Raw genomic sequence first — 17,230 nt, 5'->3', positions numbered from 1 at the left:
TTCCCACCACCGAGAGAAGCAGAGCTGGAGGAAATAGCTTATGAAGAGTGCTTGGAAGAAAATAAAGACGAAGCCACCCCATCGTTAATGGCGCTAAAGCCTGTAAGGAGACGATCCAGTGTTCATCCCTGACAGCAATTCAGATGAGTTGGAGTTTGAGATGGGCAAGAGGATATGGGCACAGTGTGGCTAGCAGAGTTTTACATACAGTAAATGGAGGGTAAGTGCCTAAGCTCCTGTCGCTCTCTGCACTACTTTCCTGCATGGTTTAATGAGGCAGATTTTATTCATGCCATAGGAATGGAGCTCTGTCAAGTTTTGACTGGGTTTGTGTCTTCAGACATTTGGAATGGTACAGTATAATCTTTATGCTGAGTGATCTTGTGAAGATTTCTTGTAAAGTTATTTGTCATGAACTTATATCTTTGTGCGTAAAGTCTACTACCATGCCTGAGGAGAGAGTTGAATTGTTGGATGTTAGTGCTGAATGAGCATGTGAACTGAACCCAATGAAATGTTGTTCAGGGAATGTAACTGGACGTTACCTGATAGTGAGCTTGCCGTGTTGATGTTTACTGTTGACCGTTGTCTTTTGTCTGTGACATTGTTGAGGATCGTGTGGTCGTCTGCATTTTGGGGAATTTATTGAATTGCTATTGTAGCCATGCCAGATGGCTAACATTGATATCTCTGTTTCACAGTCCAGGGGTGTTATCTTCTTCACCACCTGCTGAACATGAGGACACACGCCCTGATGGTTTGTCCATACAGCAGGCCATGTCAGTGTTCTCCCCTCCTGCAGAACCTTTTGCCAGGACCATTGAACTGAAACCACTTCCCTGTCATCGCAGCAAAAATAAAAATATTTCTCTTCCAGTGCCTCTTCAGGAAGTAGGCCCAGAAAGAGTTAGTCAAGACACGGCACCTGTTGCCAGTTGCCTTACTCCACCAAAACAAAAGAATGCTGTCCCTCCACCAGATAATACAAGTAATGAGGCAATGGCCCAAGAGAGCAGCACAGATAGCTTAACAAAGGAGACCCTTAACACTGATGCTTAAGGAAGACATTCCAAAACCACTCATCCTCGCCATGGAAACAACTTCTTCAGATAGCATTCTGGTGACAGTCAAGGAGAAGGGAGCCAATGACCAGCATTGACCAGGAGGATGACAATGAGAAAGTTGTCTCTGTCAACTCAGTGGTCCCATAGCCTCTACCACCCTCTCAACCTGGAACATCTACTACATGTCCCAAGGACCCTCACATAAGCCCTGCAGAACCCCCCAAAGATGACCTAAGCCTCATAAAGGAGGAAAAGTTGCTACTGGCTAATATTAGTCAGAAGAAGAGACATCAGATGTACCTGTGCCTGCCCCTTGTGTCAGAAAACGCCTGATCCCCTTCTTGGATGAGGAAGACCTCTCTCTGAACCCAGAAGATCACCCAGGGTCCGAGGCCAGTGAGGAGCAAGAGACTCCATCACCAGTAATCCCCCAGGAAGTCAGTCTAGACAGTCCTGAGTCAAACCACCTAGACCTAGATGGAAGGAAAGGTCAGCAGGAAATCATTTGTGAGCACTCTACCATAGCCACCTCCTCATCAAATAGTAACTCATCAGAGACTATTACTGACACTAGTCATGGACAGGTCCTGGAGGACCTGGTGGCAACCACTGAGAGTATGACATCAAACTCCACTGTGAACTTGACAATCCACCGAGGACAGAAACAGGGACAGATGGGGTACCTGTTGACAGAGGACTTGAAATGGACAATGGCCCGCTCTCTACCTTTCTCTGTGCCACTGCCCAAGAGGAGTGCTTGTTATTGACTGAATTAGCAGAGACAGTCTCCCATAAGAATGTGACTGAATTAGGGGTTGAGGAGGAAGAGAAGGGCCTTGAGATAGAACAGGATACCACTCTTTGCACTGTAGATTCATCAGTGGATCAACAGTAAGTTGGCAGAACAATTTGAAGTTAATCAGATCGTGTCATCTGGCTCTTGTAACTACTTGCACAGTTAAATAATATTCACATTAATCTGTGCTTAACTTTAAACAGTTTTTGTTTGTTTTGCAGGATATTCAGTAAGCTCCAAAAAATTGGGACAGTTACAATTTTGTTGTTGTTTTTGCTCTGTGCACTAGCACTTTACATTGGAAATTATACAATAACTGTGCAGACATTCAGGTGTTTTTCATCCATATCAGGTGAACTGTTTAGAAATTAAAGCACTTTTTGGACATTATTGGGACAAATTCACTTATGTGTATTAAAGTAGTAAAAAGTGAAGTATTTGGTCCCATATTCCCAGCACCCAATGACTACATAAAGCTTGTGACTCTACAAATGAGTTGGATGCATTTGCTGTTTGTTTTGGATGTGTTTCAGATGATTTTGTGCCCAGTAGAAATGAATGGTAAATAATGTGTCCTTTTGTAGTCACTTTTTATTGTAGATAAGAATAGAAAATGCTTCTAAACACTACATTCGTGTGGATGCTACCATGATTATGGATAATCCTGAATGAATTGTGAATAATGATGAGTGAGAAAGTTATAGATGCACAAATGTCATACCCCCAAGACATGTTAACCTCTCACCATTACCAATAACAGGGGAGGTGAGCATTTTGGGCGGGTATGATATTTGTACGTCATTTCAAATCCGTACTGCTGAAGTACAGAGCCAAAACAACAACAAAAATGTTTGTCTTTCCCAAACATTTTGGAGGGTATAACTGAAACTTGCCTTTGCTGTCCCATCGTCTTATTTCTCCTATTTCTGTCTCTATAGATCTGAGGCGGCTGAGGGGGGAAGTCCAGTGACCTGGCTGTCCCAACAAGATGCTCTAAGAAAGCTTCTCAGCCATCCTCACCAGACACCACAACCCAGGGTAACATATCCAGGGTAACATCCAGGGTAACTCAGGCAGTGAAGAGCCACAGTCCAATGGACAGACCCCAGCAGATAAGGAGGTCCTTTATGGTCAAGCGTCAGATACGGTTGTTCCTCCTCGACGCAGCAAGAAGAAACACCTTTCCTTTCCTGTGGTCTTCCAGGAAGTTTCCCCAGAGGCCTCCACTCTCCCTGCGGACAAGGACGAAGCTCATGGGAAGGATGTGTTCGTCCTCAGCCAGGAGGTACATTTGATTTTCATATTTATTTATTTTTACAAGTGAATATAAACAGTTAATTATATTTAAAACACAGCTGAACATTGAATATGTTAATGAGAATGTCATCTATAACAGGTCTCCCCTCTCTGTTCCTCTCTCTCTTTTCTCTCCTTCACACCCTGCTCAGATGCCTGGTCCTCTGCCCAGTCCTGGTCTCGTGTCCTCCAGCAGATCTTTACTGGAGTGGTGCCAGGTGGCTACACAGGGTTATAAGGGAGTGAAGGTCACTAATTTTAACACCTCCTGGCGTAATGGTCTGGCTTTCTGTTCCATCCTACACCACTTCTATCCCGACAAGATGTAAGCACTTGATCACTAATCAGATAAATCATCCACAATATTCGATCCTAGTCTGAAGGTGAAATGTCGAGCAACTTTATTAGTAGTCCACGCATGTACTTTAAACCCACCCATACAGCTGAATGTAGGAGAGGTAGAATTATTCCATCTCCTTACAGGAAATAGGGTAGAAGTTCTCACAAAATAGTAGAAAATGTCCTCTCTGTCCTTCTATTAACTACTGGTGTTTTTCTTAGAGCTTTTGAGGCACTGGAACCCAACGATATCAAGTTAAACAACAAGAAGGTGAAAACGTCAATGAGCTTATTGATGACATATTTACATAATTATACATAATGTCTATAAGGAACACAGAAGTCATTGTTTTTTGTCCTGACTATTCCCTCTCCCACAGGCCTTTGATGGCTTCGCTGCGCTGGGCATCTCCCGACTGCTGGAGCCCTCAGACATGGTGCTACTCTCTGTGCCAGACCGCCTGATCATCATGACTTACCTGAGTCAGATCCGCACCCACTTTACGGGGCAGGAGCTGAGTGTTCTTCAGATAGAGCACAACAGCAGCCAGTCCAGCTATGCAGTGACTGAGCCCAGTGAGGGTTCTGATGTGGATGCTGCTGCTCGCTTCTGTGCCCGCAAGTTACAGGAAGGTAGCATCTCCCTGGAGGACGGTGCTACAGAACAGGCTTCTAAGCCCAATGGGAGCCTAGTGCCACCCCCCTGGACTAAACGGGTGACAAAAGTGGAAGAGAAGGGAAGCGGAGCTGGGGATTTGGATGGGGGAACGGGAGAGACACAGACACCCGTGCCTCCACCCAGGTCACACACCTCTGCAGCCAAATCAGGATTTGGTCACGTAAGAGACGCCGACCTGGTGAAGAAAAGGCGCTTGCGGCTGAAGAGTGAGTCCATGGATGAAGGGGATGTGGTGGAGCAGCAGAGTAGCACATCTAAGAGCACAGAGGTACATGCTGAATACTTTCCCAGCTTTTAAAACGGTTTTCTTGTATTTGAACAGAGATTGATGTTCAATTAATGTGCGAATGTTTTGCTATTTAAACCAGGCCATGTTTCTCTTTACCTATCATGTCTATTGTGTTTGTGTCTCCTGTCCAGTCAGCTGAAAGTGTATCAGACAGAGAAGGAAGAATGTCTCCTCAGAATCCGGTAGGAGGTTTACCGGGAGATTTTTACCTGAACTGAATGAGCAGACAACAGAAAAGGACAATGCGTAAAGCATGATATGAAATACTCTGCATACTCTGAGTTTTTTCTATTGTTGTTGTAAATATATTAATATGCAGTCTCGCTGTTTGGTCTGTATGTAGAGTCAAGGAGCCCAGCACAAGTCCAGGAGTCCAGTGTCCCAAGCCAGGAGGAGGATACTCTGGTCAGTTCAAACCTTTGCCTTGACTTCACATTATTACCCACTTGACTGTTTATATTTGTTTTTCTCTTTTGGTTTAGGCCACCTTCTCTCTCTCTCTGTTTAGCTTAAAGGCCCAGTACAGTCAAACATCTGATTTGCTGTGTTTTATATACACTGAGTCTACAAAACATTATGAACACCTGCTCTTTCCATGATGTAGACTGACCAGATGAATCCAGGTGAAAGCTATGATCCCTTATTGATGTTACATGTTAAATCAACTTCAATCAATGAAGGGGAGGAGACAGGTTAAATAAGGATTTTTAAGCCTTGAGACAATTGAGAAATGAATTGTGTATGTGTGCCATTCAGAGAGTGAATGGGCAAGACAAAATATTTAAGTGCCTTTGAACGGGGTATGGTAGTTGGTGCCAAGCACACCGGTTTGAGTGTGTCAAGAACTGCAACGCTGCTGGGTTTTTCACACTCAACTGTTTCCCATGTGTATCAAGAATGGTCCACCACCCTGGACATCGAGCCAACTTGACACTGTGGGAAGCATTGGAGTCAACATGGATTTCTCTTCACCTTTATTCCTGTTTCACCCTCTAATCTCCTGATTGTTTTCTCTTTGTCGTCTATGTTCATCTGTGCGTCTGTCCTTGCATGTCCGTTTTGGCAATGTGTGTCGCTGTATCTTCATGGTCCGCGTCTGCAGGACACCAGTCAGTATGTGCTGAGTGAGCTGCAAGCCCTGGAGACTGAACAGAAGCATATTGACAACCGAGCAGGCGTCGTGGAGAGGAGACTCAGAAGACTGATGGAATCAAGTGAGAAACAGAACAATATAAAAAAAGTGGCTGTAAACCTAACAGGAAGTGCCAGGCTTACCTTTACGTGTGCTTATCAAAGGCCACAGATGACTTTTCTCAGTAGATATAACAGGGTCTAACCTCTGAGGTGCCATGTGTTGTGTCCTTGCTCCAGGTAGCGACCGTGACGAGGAAGAGAAACTGATCCAGGAGTGGTTCACTCTGGTCAACAAGAAGAACGCCCTGATCAGGAGACAGGATCATCTGGAGCTGCTGTAAGACACAACACACCACTCACACATCTATTATTCTTAAGAATACGTAACATGATTTTATTACTAGGAAATGGTTTGAACTGAAATGCGCCATATTATGTTCTGTGTGTGTGCCCAGCAGACGGCAGCTAATTGAATGTATTCTATTTAACAGGCAGGAAGAGCAGGACTTGGAGAAACGATTTGAACTACTGAATAGAGAACTTAGAGCCATGATGGCCAATGAAGGTTAGTGAGTCCAATGCATAAACACAACCTTGTTTACATTGAACACAACCAGTGAGACGACTGTAGACCTATAGCAGTTGTGTGTGTATATATAATGACTATGATATCGTCTCTCATCCCTGAAAACAACAGAAAGGCCCACACACTTAATATGCTCCAAATTACCACCTTTATTGACAATGTTTTGGTCCAGATCTGACCTGAAGAAGATCCTTGTGGTTTGAAACGTTGTCATATTCGGTGTGTGAGCTTTTCTGTTATAATACTACATTTTTTAAGGACGTGCATATGACCACAAATGTTCTATCTTGCCTCATCCCCCTTCTCTTCAGAGTGGCAGAAGACTAAGGCCCAGCAGCACCGGGAGGAGCTCCTACTGCAGGAACTGGTCTCTCTGGTCAACCAGCGGGACGAGCTGGTCAGGGACTTGGACGCCAAGGAGAGAGGGTGAGTCTAGCCCATCTGTTTGTTATACAGCCATGCTTATGCAGTGTGACACACTAAGTATGCACACACATAAGCACACATATTCTACACACGTTTTAAACGATGCACTACTGTGTGGTTGTTTATACGTGTGTTTGTGTGTCCTCAGTGCCGTTGAGGAGGATGAGCGTTTGGAGCGGGGGCTGGAGCTTAGACGCAGGAACTTCAGCAACAAAGACAAGTGTGTGCTGCAGTGAGAGTAGGGACGACAATGACAAATAGCGCAGTGCCTTAAATACCAACCCATCTAGAACTAAACCTCCTCAATCTCTGCTTCAAACCAAGCTCTCAGTCACTCAGCAACCTAAAATATGAAACACTCCTAGACAAACATGTCACCACTTCAACAAATCCTTAACTGGGATTTTGGGACTGATCGTTAATAAACTATTATACCCCCGGGGGTGCTGGGGCTGTGTGCCTTCCCTTTTGGAGATACTTGAAGAAATAAATCCCTCTGTACCTTGAGGTAAGAGACTCTGGGAAGGTCGCCCATCCATGGAGTACTTTTGTTTGAGAAACGAGGACCTTTCCAATTCAGTCTGACAATGTGCCTTACTCTGTCATTCAATAGACAGAAAGCCCACTGTACAAACAGATGTGTTGCGTACTTTTAGACTGCCATGAAGCTAAGAGGTTCAGATGTATAGGCCATAATGTTTACTTTTATGTCTATAAACATCTCACTGATCTCATCAACAATATAAGAGAACTTTGCCTGAATGCTTTGATGGAACTGGCTATGAAATGAACGGTCTGGTGTTTAGACACAAAATAAATCAGTCCTCTGTGTATACAGAAGGGTTTGATAACATCAGGCCTCTTTGTATACAGGAGTGTTTGGTAACAGCAGGCCTCTGTGTATACAGGAGTGTTTGGTAACATCAGCTCTGTGTATACAGGAGGGTTTGGTAACATCAGGCCTCTTTGTATACAGGAGTGTTTGGTAACAGCAGGCCTCTGTGTATACAGGAGTGTTTGGTAACATCAGCTCTGTGTATACAATAGTGTTTGGTAACATCAGCTCTGTGTACACAGGAGGGTTTGGTAACATTAGGCCTCTGTGTATACAGGAGGGTTTGGTAACATCAGGCCTCTGTGTATACAGGAGTGTTTGGTAACATCAGATCTGTGTATACAGGAGGGTTTGGTAACATCAGCTCTGTGTATACAGGAGGGTTTGGTAACATCAGCTCTGTGTACACAGGAGGGTTTGGTAACATCAGGCCTCTGTGTATACAGGAGGGTTTGGTAACATCAGGCCTCTGTGTATACAGGAGGGTTTGGTAACATCAGGCCCCTGTGTATACAGGAGGGTTTGGTAACATGAGGCCTCTGTGTATACAGGAGGGTTTGGTAACATCAGCTCTGTGTATACAGGAGGGTTTGGTAACATCAGGCCTCTGTGTATACAGAAGGGTTTGGTAACATCAGCTCTGTGTATACAGGAGGGTTTGGTAACATCAGCTCTGTGTATACAGGAGGGTTTGGTAACATCAGGCCTCTGTGTATACAGGAGGGTTTGGTAACATCAGCTCTGTGTTTACAGGAGGGTTTGGTAACATCAGGCCTCTGTGTATACAGGAGGGTTTGGTAACATCAGCTCTGTGTATACAGGAGGGTTTGGTAACATCAGCTCTGTGTATACAGGAGGGTTTGGTAACATCAGCTCTTTGTATACAGGAGGGTTTGGTAACATCAGCTCTGTGTATACAGGAGGGTTTGGTAACAGCAGCTCTGTGTTTTACTTTGGACCCAGATGTTTGATGAAAGACTCAAGTTTATGAGAGTATCATGTCTTGATGACTTCTGGTGATGACTTGTAATTGTGTTTTATCAATCTTTCTATTATTTATGGATTGGACATGTGCATGAGAAATGTTTGGGTTAGGTGTGTCATATTACAAGTGGCATGAACAGTCAGATCAAAACAGAAATGAAAGAAAAAGAGAATAGTGAATAAAGGTGAAACTAGTTGTAGACAGAAGCTAGTAGTCCTACTTGGAAAACATACATACCATCCTGTATATAATACTGTATTATTCTGAGTCTCCCAAGTGGTGCAGCGGTCTAAGGCACTGCATCTCAGTGCTAAAGGTGTCACTACAGACCCTGGTTCAATTCCAGGCTGTGTCACACCTGGCTGTGATTGGGTGGCACACAATTTCCCAGTGTTGTCTGAGTTAGGGTTTGGCAGGGGTCATTATAAATAAGAATTTGTTTCTTAAGACTTGCCTAGTTAAAACAAATTTAAATTAATTACCTGGCACTGCATGTTTTTGAAAGATCTGTCAAATTGTCTAGTAATAATAGAGTCAACATTTACCAATGGCTTGTTCGATGTTATGTGCTATTTATCATAGATGATGATTACTATTATTCATGGGGTTATTAATATTATTTTCTTCTATTTTTTTCAACTATTTCAATTTTTGTTTTGTTTTCTGCATTGTTGGAAAGGGCCCTTAAGTAAGCGTTTCATTGTTAGTCAACACTTCTTTCTTTTGTTACGAAGCATGTGACATTTTGAGGGGGGGGGTAGATCTGAAAATGTAATGATGTGACAATAAAGTATTACTTTGACCAAGCCTCTTTTTTAAAAAGGATACGCAATGTTTTGTTTAAACCTGTGAGTGATACATGATACATTTTAAGAGTTTGTTTGAATATGTTTTCTCTAATTTGTTGTCATATTAAATTATGTGGTACTTCTTCACTTTTTCGTGGATAGATGTCATTGTGTTCGGAACATATCTATTATCTTGATCTTGCACTATTATTTATTACGTTTGTGCATGAAGAATAAATACGCCTCCTTTGGTGGATCAGAAAATGTGTATTGTAAGGAAAGAAAGTGTAATTGAACAATTAGCTGCCTACCGTAATGTAGGCATATTATTATCATGTATTTATTTTCAGAGTTTCAATGAGTTGTATAAATGTCTCTGAGAACTCTGCTGAATTCTCTCAATTGAAGGTGAGCTAAATTAACCTAAGCTACTTAACGTTACTTGCTCGGAATTTGAAGTTGTTATATTATCATTAGTAGTCTATTATCAGGTCAAATCATATGCTTATTATTCATAATTTCTCAAATATTTATTAGCTAATCATTCAGTCGAATACGCTATGCTACAGCCATTGAATCTGTCTTTGAACGTTAATAATGGCTAGCTCGGTCCACGACATGTTATTATATTTTAGAAATTTTGAAACATGGCAAATATTATTAATCAGTGACTGAAGTTTCGCGCTACCTGATATTCACTTCCGGACTTGGAGAGCGCTCAAAGCGTTTTAGAACGCCCCTCTGAATAAAGGGGCGTGGTTTTGGCTTAACTGCAATGGGGAAAAGAAAGACGCAGCTGGCCAGAGGAACGTTCAGAAGGACTTTGGCTGAACTACATTTTCCAATCTGTGTAGGAAAACTATTTAACGTCATCACTCACTGACACATGCGCAAAAGGCTAGGGATGAGGACGAGTAAGCAACAAGTAAAGCGAGAACAACAAGGTAAACAAAGCTGTTTACCTAGCAACACTAATTCTAGCTAAATTGGTTAGTCACCGAACACTTGAGTTACTTACCTAACCAACAAGCTATACAAAACATTTTGGCTCGTGAAATTGCAGAACCATTTGCATAAACTAATGTTAGCTAATTTATTTTCTGTACAATAACGTTAGCTAGCTACAACAACAAGTCTTCTTTCCTACAACGATAGCAACGCAGCTAGCTACCAAGAAGATGAGTGTGTGACCCAGACAGGGCCAAGAAAACACAGATTTCGGACACCATGAATCCTGAATAGTGAGTAAAGTTGATGTTTAGGTGTTTTTGTTAGCTCCATATCTAATAACACCGATGATGTAACAAACATTTTGTTGTATTCTTTATTCCAAGTACAAATGACATATCAGGCACAAATATTCGTTATACAAATGACCAACAATCAACCATTTATATCACTACAGTACGTCAAACACGTCTACCGCAAAACAAAATACACAAGTAAAACAAGTGCCCTTAAATACATAGCTAGTTACAGTAGCTAACTGCACACACAAAAACAGATGTTTTTCTGAGTGAAAACAAATGTAGCTAGCTAACTAGCTACTGTTAGCTTGCTAACGTTAAATCACAAATCGCTGTGTCATCTTTTGTTTACGTACTAGCTCGCTCTGTGCCTTACATCTGCCATCATATCGGGTTGTTTTGGTACAATGTTGTCATGATCATAGCAAAAGCAATGCTGACAAAACAATGTATAATATTGTTTATCTAGTTAGTTGTTTCTTGCAACGTTCTATATTTAAGCAATAATGCCCGAGGAGGTGTGTTGTGTATATATTGCCAATAAACCACGGCTAACACGGAACCCAAACCGGCTGGGCGCGTGCGCTATCGTGCATTAATTTATTTTGTAATGACATTAATTTGGCAACAGGTCTAAAACCATTGAACCTGTATGGCTAGTTAGCTTGCACTTGCTAGCTAATTTGCCCTATTTAGCTAGCTTGCTGTTGATAGTTCATTTTTCCTGGGATATAAACATTGAGTTGTTATTTTACCTGAAATGCACAAGGTCCTCTACTCCGACAATTAATCCACACATAAAACGACCAGCCGGATCGTTTCTAGTTCTCTACTGTATTTATTTTGCTCCTTTGCACCCCAGTATTTCTACTTTGCACACTCATCTACTGTCAAATCTACCATTCCAGTGTTTTAATTGCTATATTGTATTTACTTTGCCACCATGGCCTATTTATTGCCTTTACCTCCCTTATCTCACTTCATTTTCTCACATTGTATATAGACTTATTTTTCTACTGTATTATTGACTGTATGTTTGTTTTACTCCATGTGTAACTCTGTGTTGTGTCAAACTGCTTTGCTTTATTTTGGCCAGGTTGCAGTTGTAAATGAGAACTTGTTCTCAACTTGCCTACCTGGTTAAATAAATACAATCTCTCCTCCTTCCAGGCTTTTTCATCTTTAAACTTATATGGTGATTGGCATCTACACTTTAATAGTATTACCACGACAACTGGAAAATAATTGATGTTCATTTGATGAATTTATTCATAGTATTTTATCCTTCCACAAGATGTAGTCCTGAAACAAATCTAGGGTTGCTACCAAGCCGGCTGGTCGTTCGTTCTATTGGTTCGGTTGCCAGAGCTGCGACCCAGTCGGTCAGTCTTTTTGTTCTGTATCTATGGACGTGACCCAGTCGTTCATTCTAAATGTTACATTGCCGTACGTTCTTATCCCTTGCTAGCTAGACAACTACTGTATTTAGTCACGTCAAACAGTGCAGACAGAATAACAACAGTAGCTGCATTTGTTTAAGCTGTTTTCTAGTGACATTTATTTGGATACATCTATAACAATGAGCTAAGGATGCACAATTTCGCCTGGTGTAGAAAACGTGCTCTCTCTTCAGGACACTGTTGTTCAGAGGAGCTAGCCAACAACACAGCTAACATAATCACTGAAGCTGGAAAGACTGCAAACTAGCTGCACTTCGTTTCGATTGACCTTGTTTCAATTGACATTACCTTGTATATATCCATAAAAATTATGCCAGCTGATTCATGATTTTGACTGGCTGAGAAATGCTGCCTGCCTCTCTCTCGTCCCGACCCCTAAAGGTTCAGTACTCTGGGACAGTTGGAGATCGATTTTTAATATTGAAACAATGTTGCAAATGTCAGAGAGACTGTGACAGCAAGGTTTATACAAATCTCCGCTGTTAAACTAAATGTTAGTCTGAAATAAGTGTGAGATAATGTCTAGATGCTTTTTCTAGTGGAGATCAAGTTTATGACTTTCCTGCTTGGGCTGATGAGACAGTGGATTGCGCAGTTAGATGGAACAGAGTAAATAGGCATTTTAACGTCATAGATTTAGCTGGTAGTAATTTGTGGATTAGGCACCGGCTGAAATGCACTTTTAACCAATCAGCATTCAGGGCTCGACCCACCAAGTTTGTAATTGACATTTTCCTCTTTGACATTTCTTTGCACACCCTTACAACTGTAGCTATAATAACATAGCTAATTTCAGATGGAAATGGCAGCATTGCATATGAACTTAGCCTAACTCCCCAGAGACCCAGATGAAAGTCAATGCTGGGGGCTTGATTGAATAGATTTGTTGGTTTGTTATTTAATGTTCTCTAACCTGGTTTCCCCCTAGTGACTACCTGTTCAAGCTGCTTCTGATTGGTGATTCAGGGGTGGGAAAGTCTTGCCTCCTGCTTCGATTTGCGGTAAGAACTATCAGTGTTCAGTGTTACTGTCATTTTGATCAGTCTTCAGCTTTACATCATTTGGATGGATACTGTGTGTCCATTTGTTGATTAAAGCTATGTTTTATTTTTTATTATGCATTTCAGGATGACACCTACACGGAAAGTTTCATAAGCACCATCGGCGTGGACTTCAAAATCCGAACTATTGAATTGGATGGCCGGACCATCAAACTACAGATTGTGAGTTGAGTCAGCAGCTCTGGCAGCTGTCCTGGGAAGTTTAATTGCACTTTCATGTAGTGCGTTGACTTATATATTTTAAATTGTCTTTAGTGGGACACTGCTGGTCAGGAGCGGTTTCGCACCATCACCTCCAGCTATTACAGAGGAGCCCATGGTATCATCGTTGTCTATGATGTAACAGATCAGGTTAGTGACGCCCCTCTACAAAGAACATTAATTAACATCTATGAGTCAACCTGCATTTATTGACAACACGTAACTGAGGTATTTTCTCTTTCTAGGAGTCTTACAACAATATAAAGCAGTGGCTGCAGGAGATTGGCCGCTATGCCAGCGAGAATGTCAACAAGCTGCTGGTGGGTAACAAGTGTGACCTCACCACCAAGAAGGTAGTAGACTACACGACAGCCAAGGTGAGTCCTCAGGAATCGTGGACTCTCATACAGATTAACCACAGTATTTGGGTATATTATACTCTGTAGCCTTAGTTTGTTGTAGTTTACATCAGGGCCTAAAATGTACTTTTTGTCTACCAGCCACTGTGGCAGGTAAATTAAGAAAATACACCAGCCACTCAAATATTTTCAGCAGTCAATTTTTTGGGGGGGCCATAAACATACAAAAAACAGATCACCATGCTTTAATGTTTCTAAAACAAGAAATGTAAGAAGTAATGTGGTATATTGCTCAATTTAATTAATTTTTTTGTGACGTGAGTCTTTTAAATCAAAATATCAGACTCAATTTTTTATCTGCCCCTTTAAGGGCGGGACATTACCGTGGTAACAGGAAATGAGTAGTGTCGTGTGTCTGAGATTTTTTGATCTGACTATAGAGCGTGTCTTCACTATCGGTTGAAGCAGCAGACTCAAACTAACATTGAAAAACAACTGAGCTTGAGGACTAAGTCTCACTTTGTAGATTTGTTTAGGGTAAATTAGACCAGCCTGTATGCCTGTGCACAGCGCCTCAAAATGAATCTATCAGCACTTCACTCAGTGTGTGCACAGCTCCCCTGTAAGGCAATGTTGCTGTGTGAGGAGGGGTATAGGATTCTTATTTCTTTGTGCGATTAGCAGCTATTAAACAAAACGCAGAAATACTTTGAAAACAGCGACTGCTGCATTTTTCATACTTTACTTGTTACTTTACTTTACACTATTTTTGAATGTAACGCTCGCATTGTAGAACCCTGCAAATTGACCACTTGCCAGCATGGCTGGGGAAATAGACATTCTTACCCACTAGTACCTAAATCTACCTACGTTTGGCGGGTCTTCATGTTATGCCCTGGTCGACATGCTCAATTATCAACCCTTGGGACACACTATTACTTGCAATTGAAGCACCCTACTACTGCAGTCAGACTGGTGATTGACCATCTCACTCTCCTCAAACAGGAATTTGCTGACTCCCTATCCATCCCCTTCCTGGAGACCAGTGCGAAGGACGCAACTAACGTGGAGCAATCCTTCATGACCATGGCGGCTGAGATTAAGAAGCGCATGGGGCCCGGGGCCACGGCAGGAGGAGAGAAGCACAACCTGAAGATTGACAGCACTCCAGTGAGGCAGTCTGGGGGAGGATGCTGTTAGGATGGTCCTGCCCTCTCCTCTCACCCCCAGAGGCCCATGAGTAGAGTAACAGTATTGGGTTGAAGTTGGGGTACTTCTGACAGAACAGGAAAATATGGTGGCGGGATCTTCAAGAACTGGTTGACATTTTTTACCTCTTGATCAATGCCCATAATTGAGTGGGTAAGAAAGTTTTGTGCTGAAGGAATAGTACCCACTCAAATATAAAAAAAAAAAAGAAAAAAAAATTACGATATGCACAGAAGTGGAAATATCTTAATAAAAAAATGTGATAAGGCATAACTGATGATTGTAACTAAATCCAGCACTTTCTGTCTCTCATATGTATCACATAATTGTTTTTATCACACACACACACACATATATCTATATGTATGTATGTGATTGAAAGAAATCATGGATGTTCTTTCAACTATGGTTGAATATATTACTTAAGTAATAAGGCCTATGGAGGTGTGGTATATGGCCAATATACCACGGCTAAGGGCTGTTCTTATGCACGAGGCAACGCGGAGTGCCTGGACACAGCCCTCAGCCATGGTATATTGGCCATAAATCATTGGGCCCGTGCACACAAACATGATATAGGGCTGCTGTTGAGGAAAAGGAGAGGACATGGTGAAGTCAAAACAGTTTTCGCAACCTGGGGACCACGTGGTAAATGGAAACCTGCCATCATGGTGTCCACATCTTTAATGTCTGATTTAATCATTGCTATATGATACTATTATTACAAGGTGGTTTTATTACTGTGATGTTTGTTTGTTTCTGATTTTCTGTTTTCTAATCTAGAATGTGTATAATCAATTACGTTGTTGTTACCTAATGATTGAGTGCATAACCAAAGGCTGACAGCATTTGGTTCTTTTTGGAGTGGAAGCTGGCTATAAACAGGAGGGAATTAAGGCATATCCAATACATGAGCATTTCATTTGACCTCACATCAATTCAGAATGCTGCTGTACCATCACAGCTTTACATGTTCCCTACAGTATATGGGCAACCTCTGGTTGGTGTCTGACAACTTCCCTTTCATTATTACAGTACTAGCCAGGGGCGGCTCTAGCAGATGCTCGTATCCAGATCAAATACACACATAACATATTTAATTGACAGAGGTATTGAACTGCCCATTGTTCAACACAGCAAGCAATTAAGGTTAAGTGCCTTGCTCAAGGGCACATTGACAGATTATTCACTTAGTCGGTTCAGGAATTCCAACAAGCAACTTTGAGGTTACTGGGCGGACGCTCCTAACCGCTAGGCGACCTGCTGCCTATAGGGCCCTGGTCCAAAGTATTGCACTTAATAGTGTGCCACCCTGCAGCAAAACAATATAGGCCCCCTCTTACAGTGAAGCGAAAATTGTACTTTTTAAAGTTCATTTTCTGTCATTCTACATGTTTTGCCATGGGACTTTGAGAAAATGTAGCAGTTTTAAAGCACGTTTTCTGCTATTCTACATATTTTGCCATGGGATGGAGAGAGATTTTTGCAGTTTCAAAGCTAATTTCCTGTCATTCTACACATTTTGTAATGACATGCCATGTTAATATGGTCTGAGTGTGAATAACGAAATCAATGGGGGCCCCCTGGAGGTCAGGTTCCCTGCACACTTGTCCGGTCATGATTATTACAAGTTTAGATAGTCTAGCCAGCTAACTACCAATCTAACAATTGTTAGCTGGCATGGCTAATTGATTGACTGTCAGTGAGAGACATAACAAGAGAAAAAGTAAGGATGCACAAGCAAATGTTTAAATTTCACCTGGTGTTTTCTACTATTGTTACTCTCAAAAGTAAATTGAGAGTAACTGACTGAGTTCCTGATTTAAAAATATAAATTTGGTCGTGGAGGCCCTAAGCAACCACGTCGCTTATGCCTGGAACCGGCCCTGTTACTAGCTCAACCATGCCATTAATCTCCATGATCCAGCATTAAAGGAAGGTTAGATTTTGGTATGTGTTGAAATGAATTTTTTGGAGAGTATGGCACACATAGTCTACCCCAGTTAGGCTTTGTTTGATTGTATTGTTTGAATGTTTGCTTCAATTTTAACTGCAGATGTCTATGCTAATGATCATTATAGAGGGAGAGCGAGACAGAGGACCGAAGAGATAACACCAGCATCTCAAATTGTATGGGGATTACAACAAGAGAAACTTTTGCTGTCCTGAATAAATACTGTAGAACTGGGTCTGGCTGGGAATTCCACATGCCTTTAAGCATAACCATTGATATCCTTTGCCTTTTTGATAAAGGTGTTATTTGTGGTTGGATGGTAAGCAACATACCAGGGGAAGGTAGCAGAGTTTTTAATTGAGTAAAATCTGTTTGTTAGCGGACCGATCAGGCTTCCTTAATCTATACACTAAAAGTATGTGGACACCCCTTCAAATTTGTAGATTCGGCTATTTCAGCCACACCCATTGCTGTCAGCTGTATAAAATCAAGCACCCAGCCATGCAATCTCCATAGACAAAC

At 41.8% G+C, this 17,230-nt stretch overlaps 2 protein-coding genes across 3 annotated transcripts in view; both read left to right on the top strand.

The window, feature by feature from the left end:
* LOC135544139 (EH domain-binding protein 1-like protein 1) overlaps positions 1-9,231 on the top strand; it is a 30,913-nt gene extending 21,682 nt beyond the window's left edge. Inside the window, 13 exon segments of the mRNA XM_064971545.1 lie at positions 2,799-2,904; positions 2,906-3,145; positions 3,309-3,481; positions 3,718-3,766; positions 3,876-4,442; positions 4,595-4,619; positions 4,622-4,645; positions 4,807-4,868; positions 5,566-5,677; positions 5,835-5,934; positions 6,089-6,162; positions 6,495-6,609; positions 6,758-9,231. Of these exon segments, the coding sequence (XP_064827617.1) occupies positions 2,799-2,904; positions 2,906-3,145; positions 3,309-3,481; positions 3,718-3,766; positions 3,876-4,442; positions 4,595-4,619; positions 4,622-4,645; positions 4,807-4,868; positions 5,566-5,677; positions 5,835-5,934; positions 6,089-6,162; positions 6,495-6,609; positions 6,758-6,845 (1,735 nt within the window). The 3' untranslated portion in view covers positions 6,846-9,231.
* An 842-nt stretch (positions 9,232-10,073) lies between these two features.
* On the top strand, positions 10,074-15,654 carry LOC135544138 (ras-related protein Rab-1A-like). Of its 2 annotated transcripts, XM_064971544.1 has the most exons (7): positions 10,074-10,161; positions 10,373-10,458; positions 12,853-12,925; positions 13,052-13,147; positions 13,241-13,336; positions 13,432-13,563; positions 14,551-15,654. In XM_064971544.1, the coding sequence occupies exons 2-7, from the start codon at positions 10,445-10,447 to the stop codon at positions 14,743-14,745; spliced, it is 606 nt and encodes a 201-aa protein (XP_064827616.1). In that variant the 5' UTR covers positions 10,074-10,161; positions 10,373-10,444; the 3' UTR covers positions 14,746-15,654. The 2 variants fall into 2 exon arrangements, with proteins under 2 accessions (XP_064827616.1, XP_064827615.1); XM_064971543.1 differs by having other exon boundaries at positions 10,088-10,458.
* The last annotated feature ends 1,576 nt before the right edge of the window (positions 15,655-17,230 follow it).

The sequence above is a fragment of the Oncorhynchus masou genome, chromosome 8 (assembly GCF_036934945.1).
Source record: "Oncorhynchus masou masou isolate Uvic2021 chromosome 8, UVic_Omas_1.1, whole genome shotgun sequence".
Lineage (NCBI taxonomy): Eukaryota > Metazoa > Chordata > Actinopteri > Salmoniformes > Salmonidae > Oncorhynchus > Oncorhynchus masou.
The sequence above is the reverse complement of the archived record's forward strand: the minus strand, read 5'-3'. Positions and strand labels throughout refer to the sequence as shown.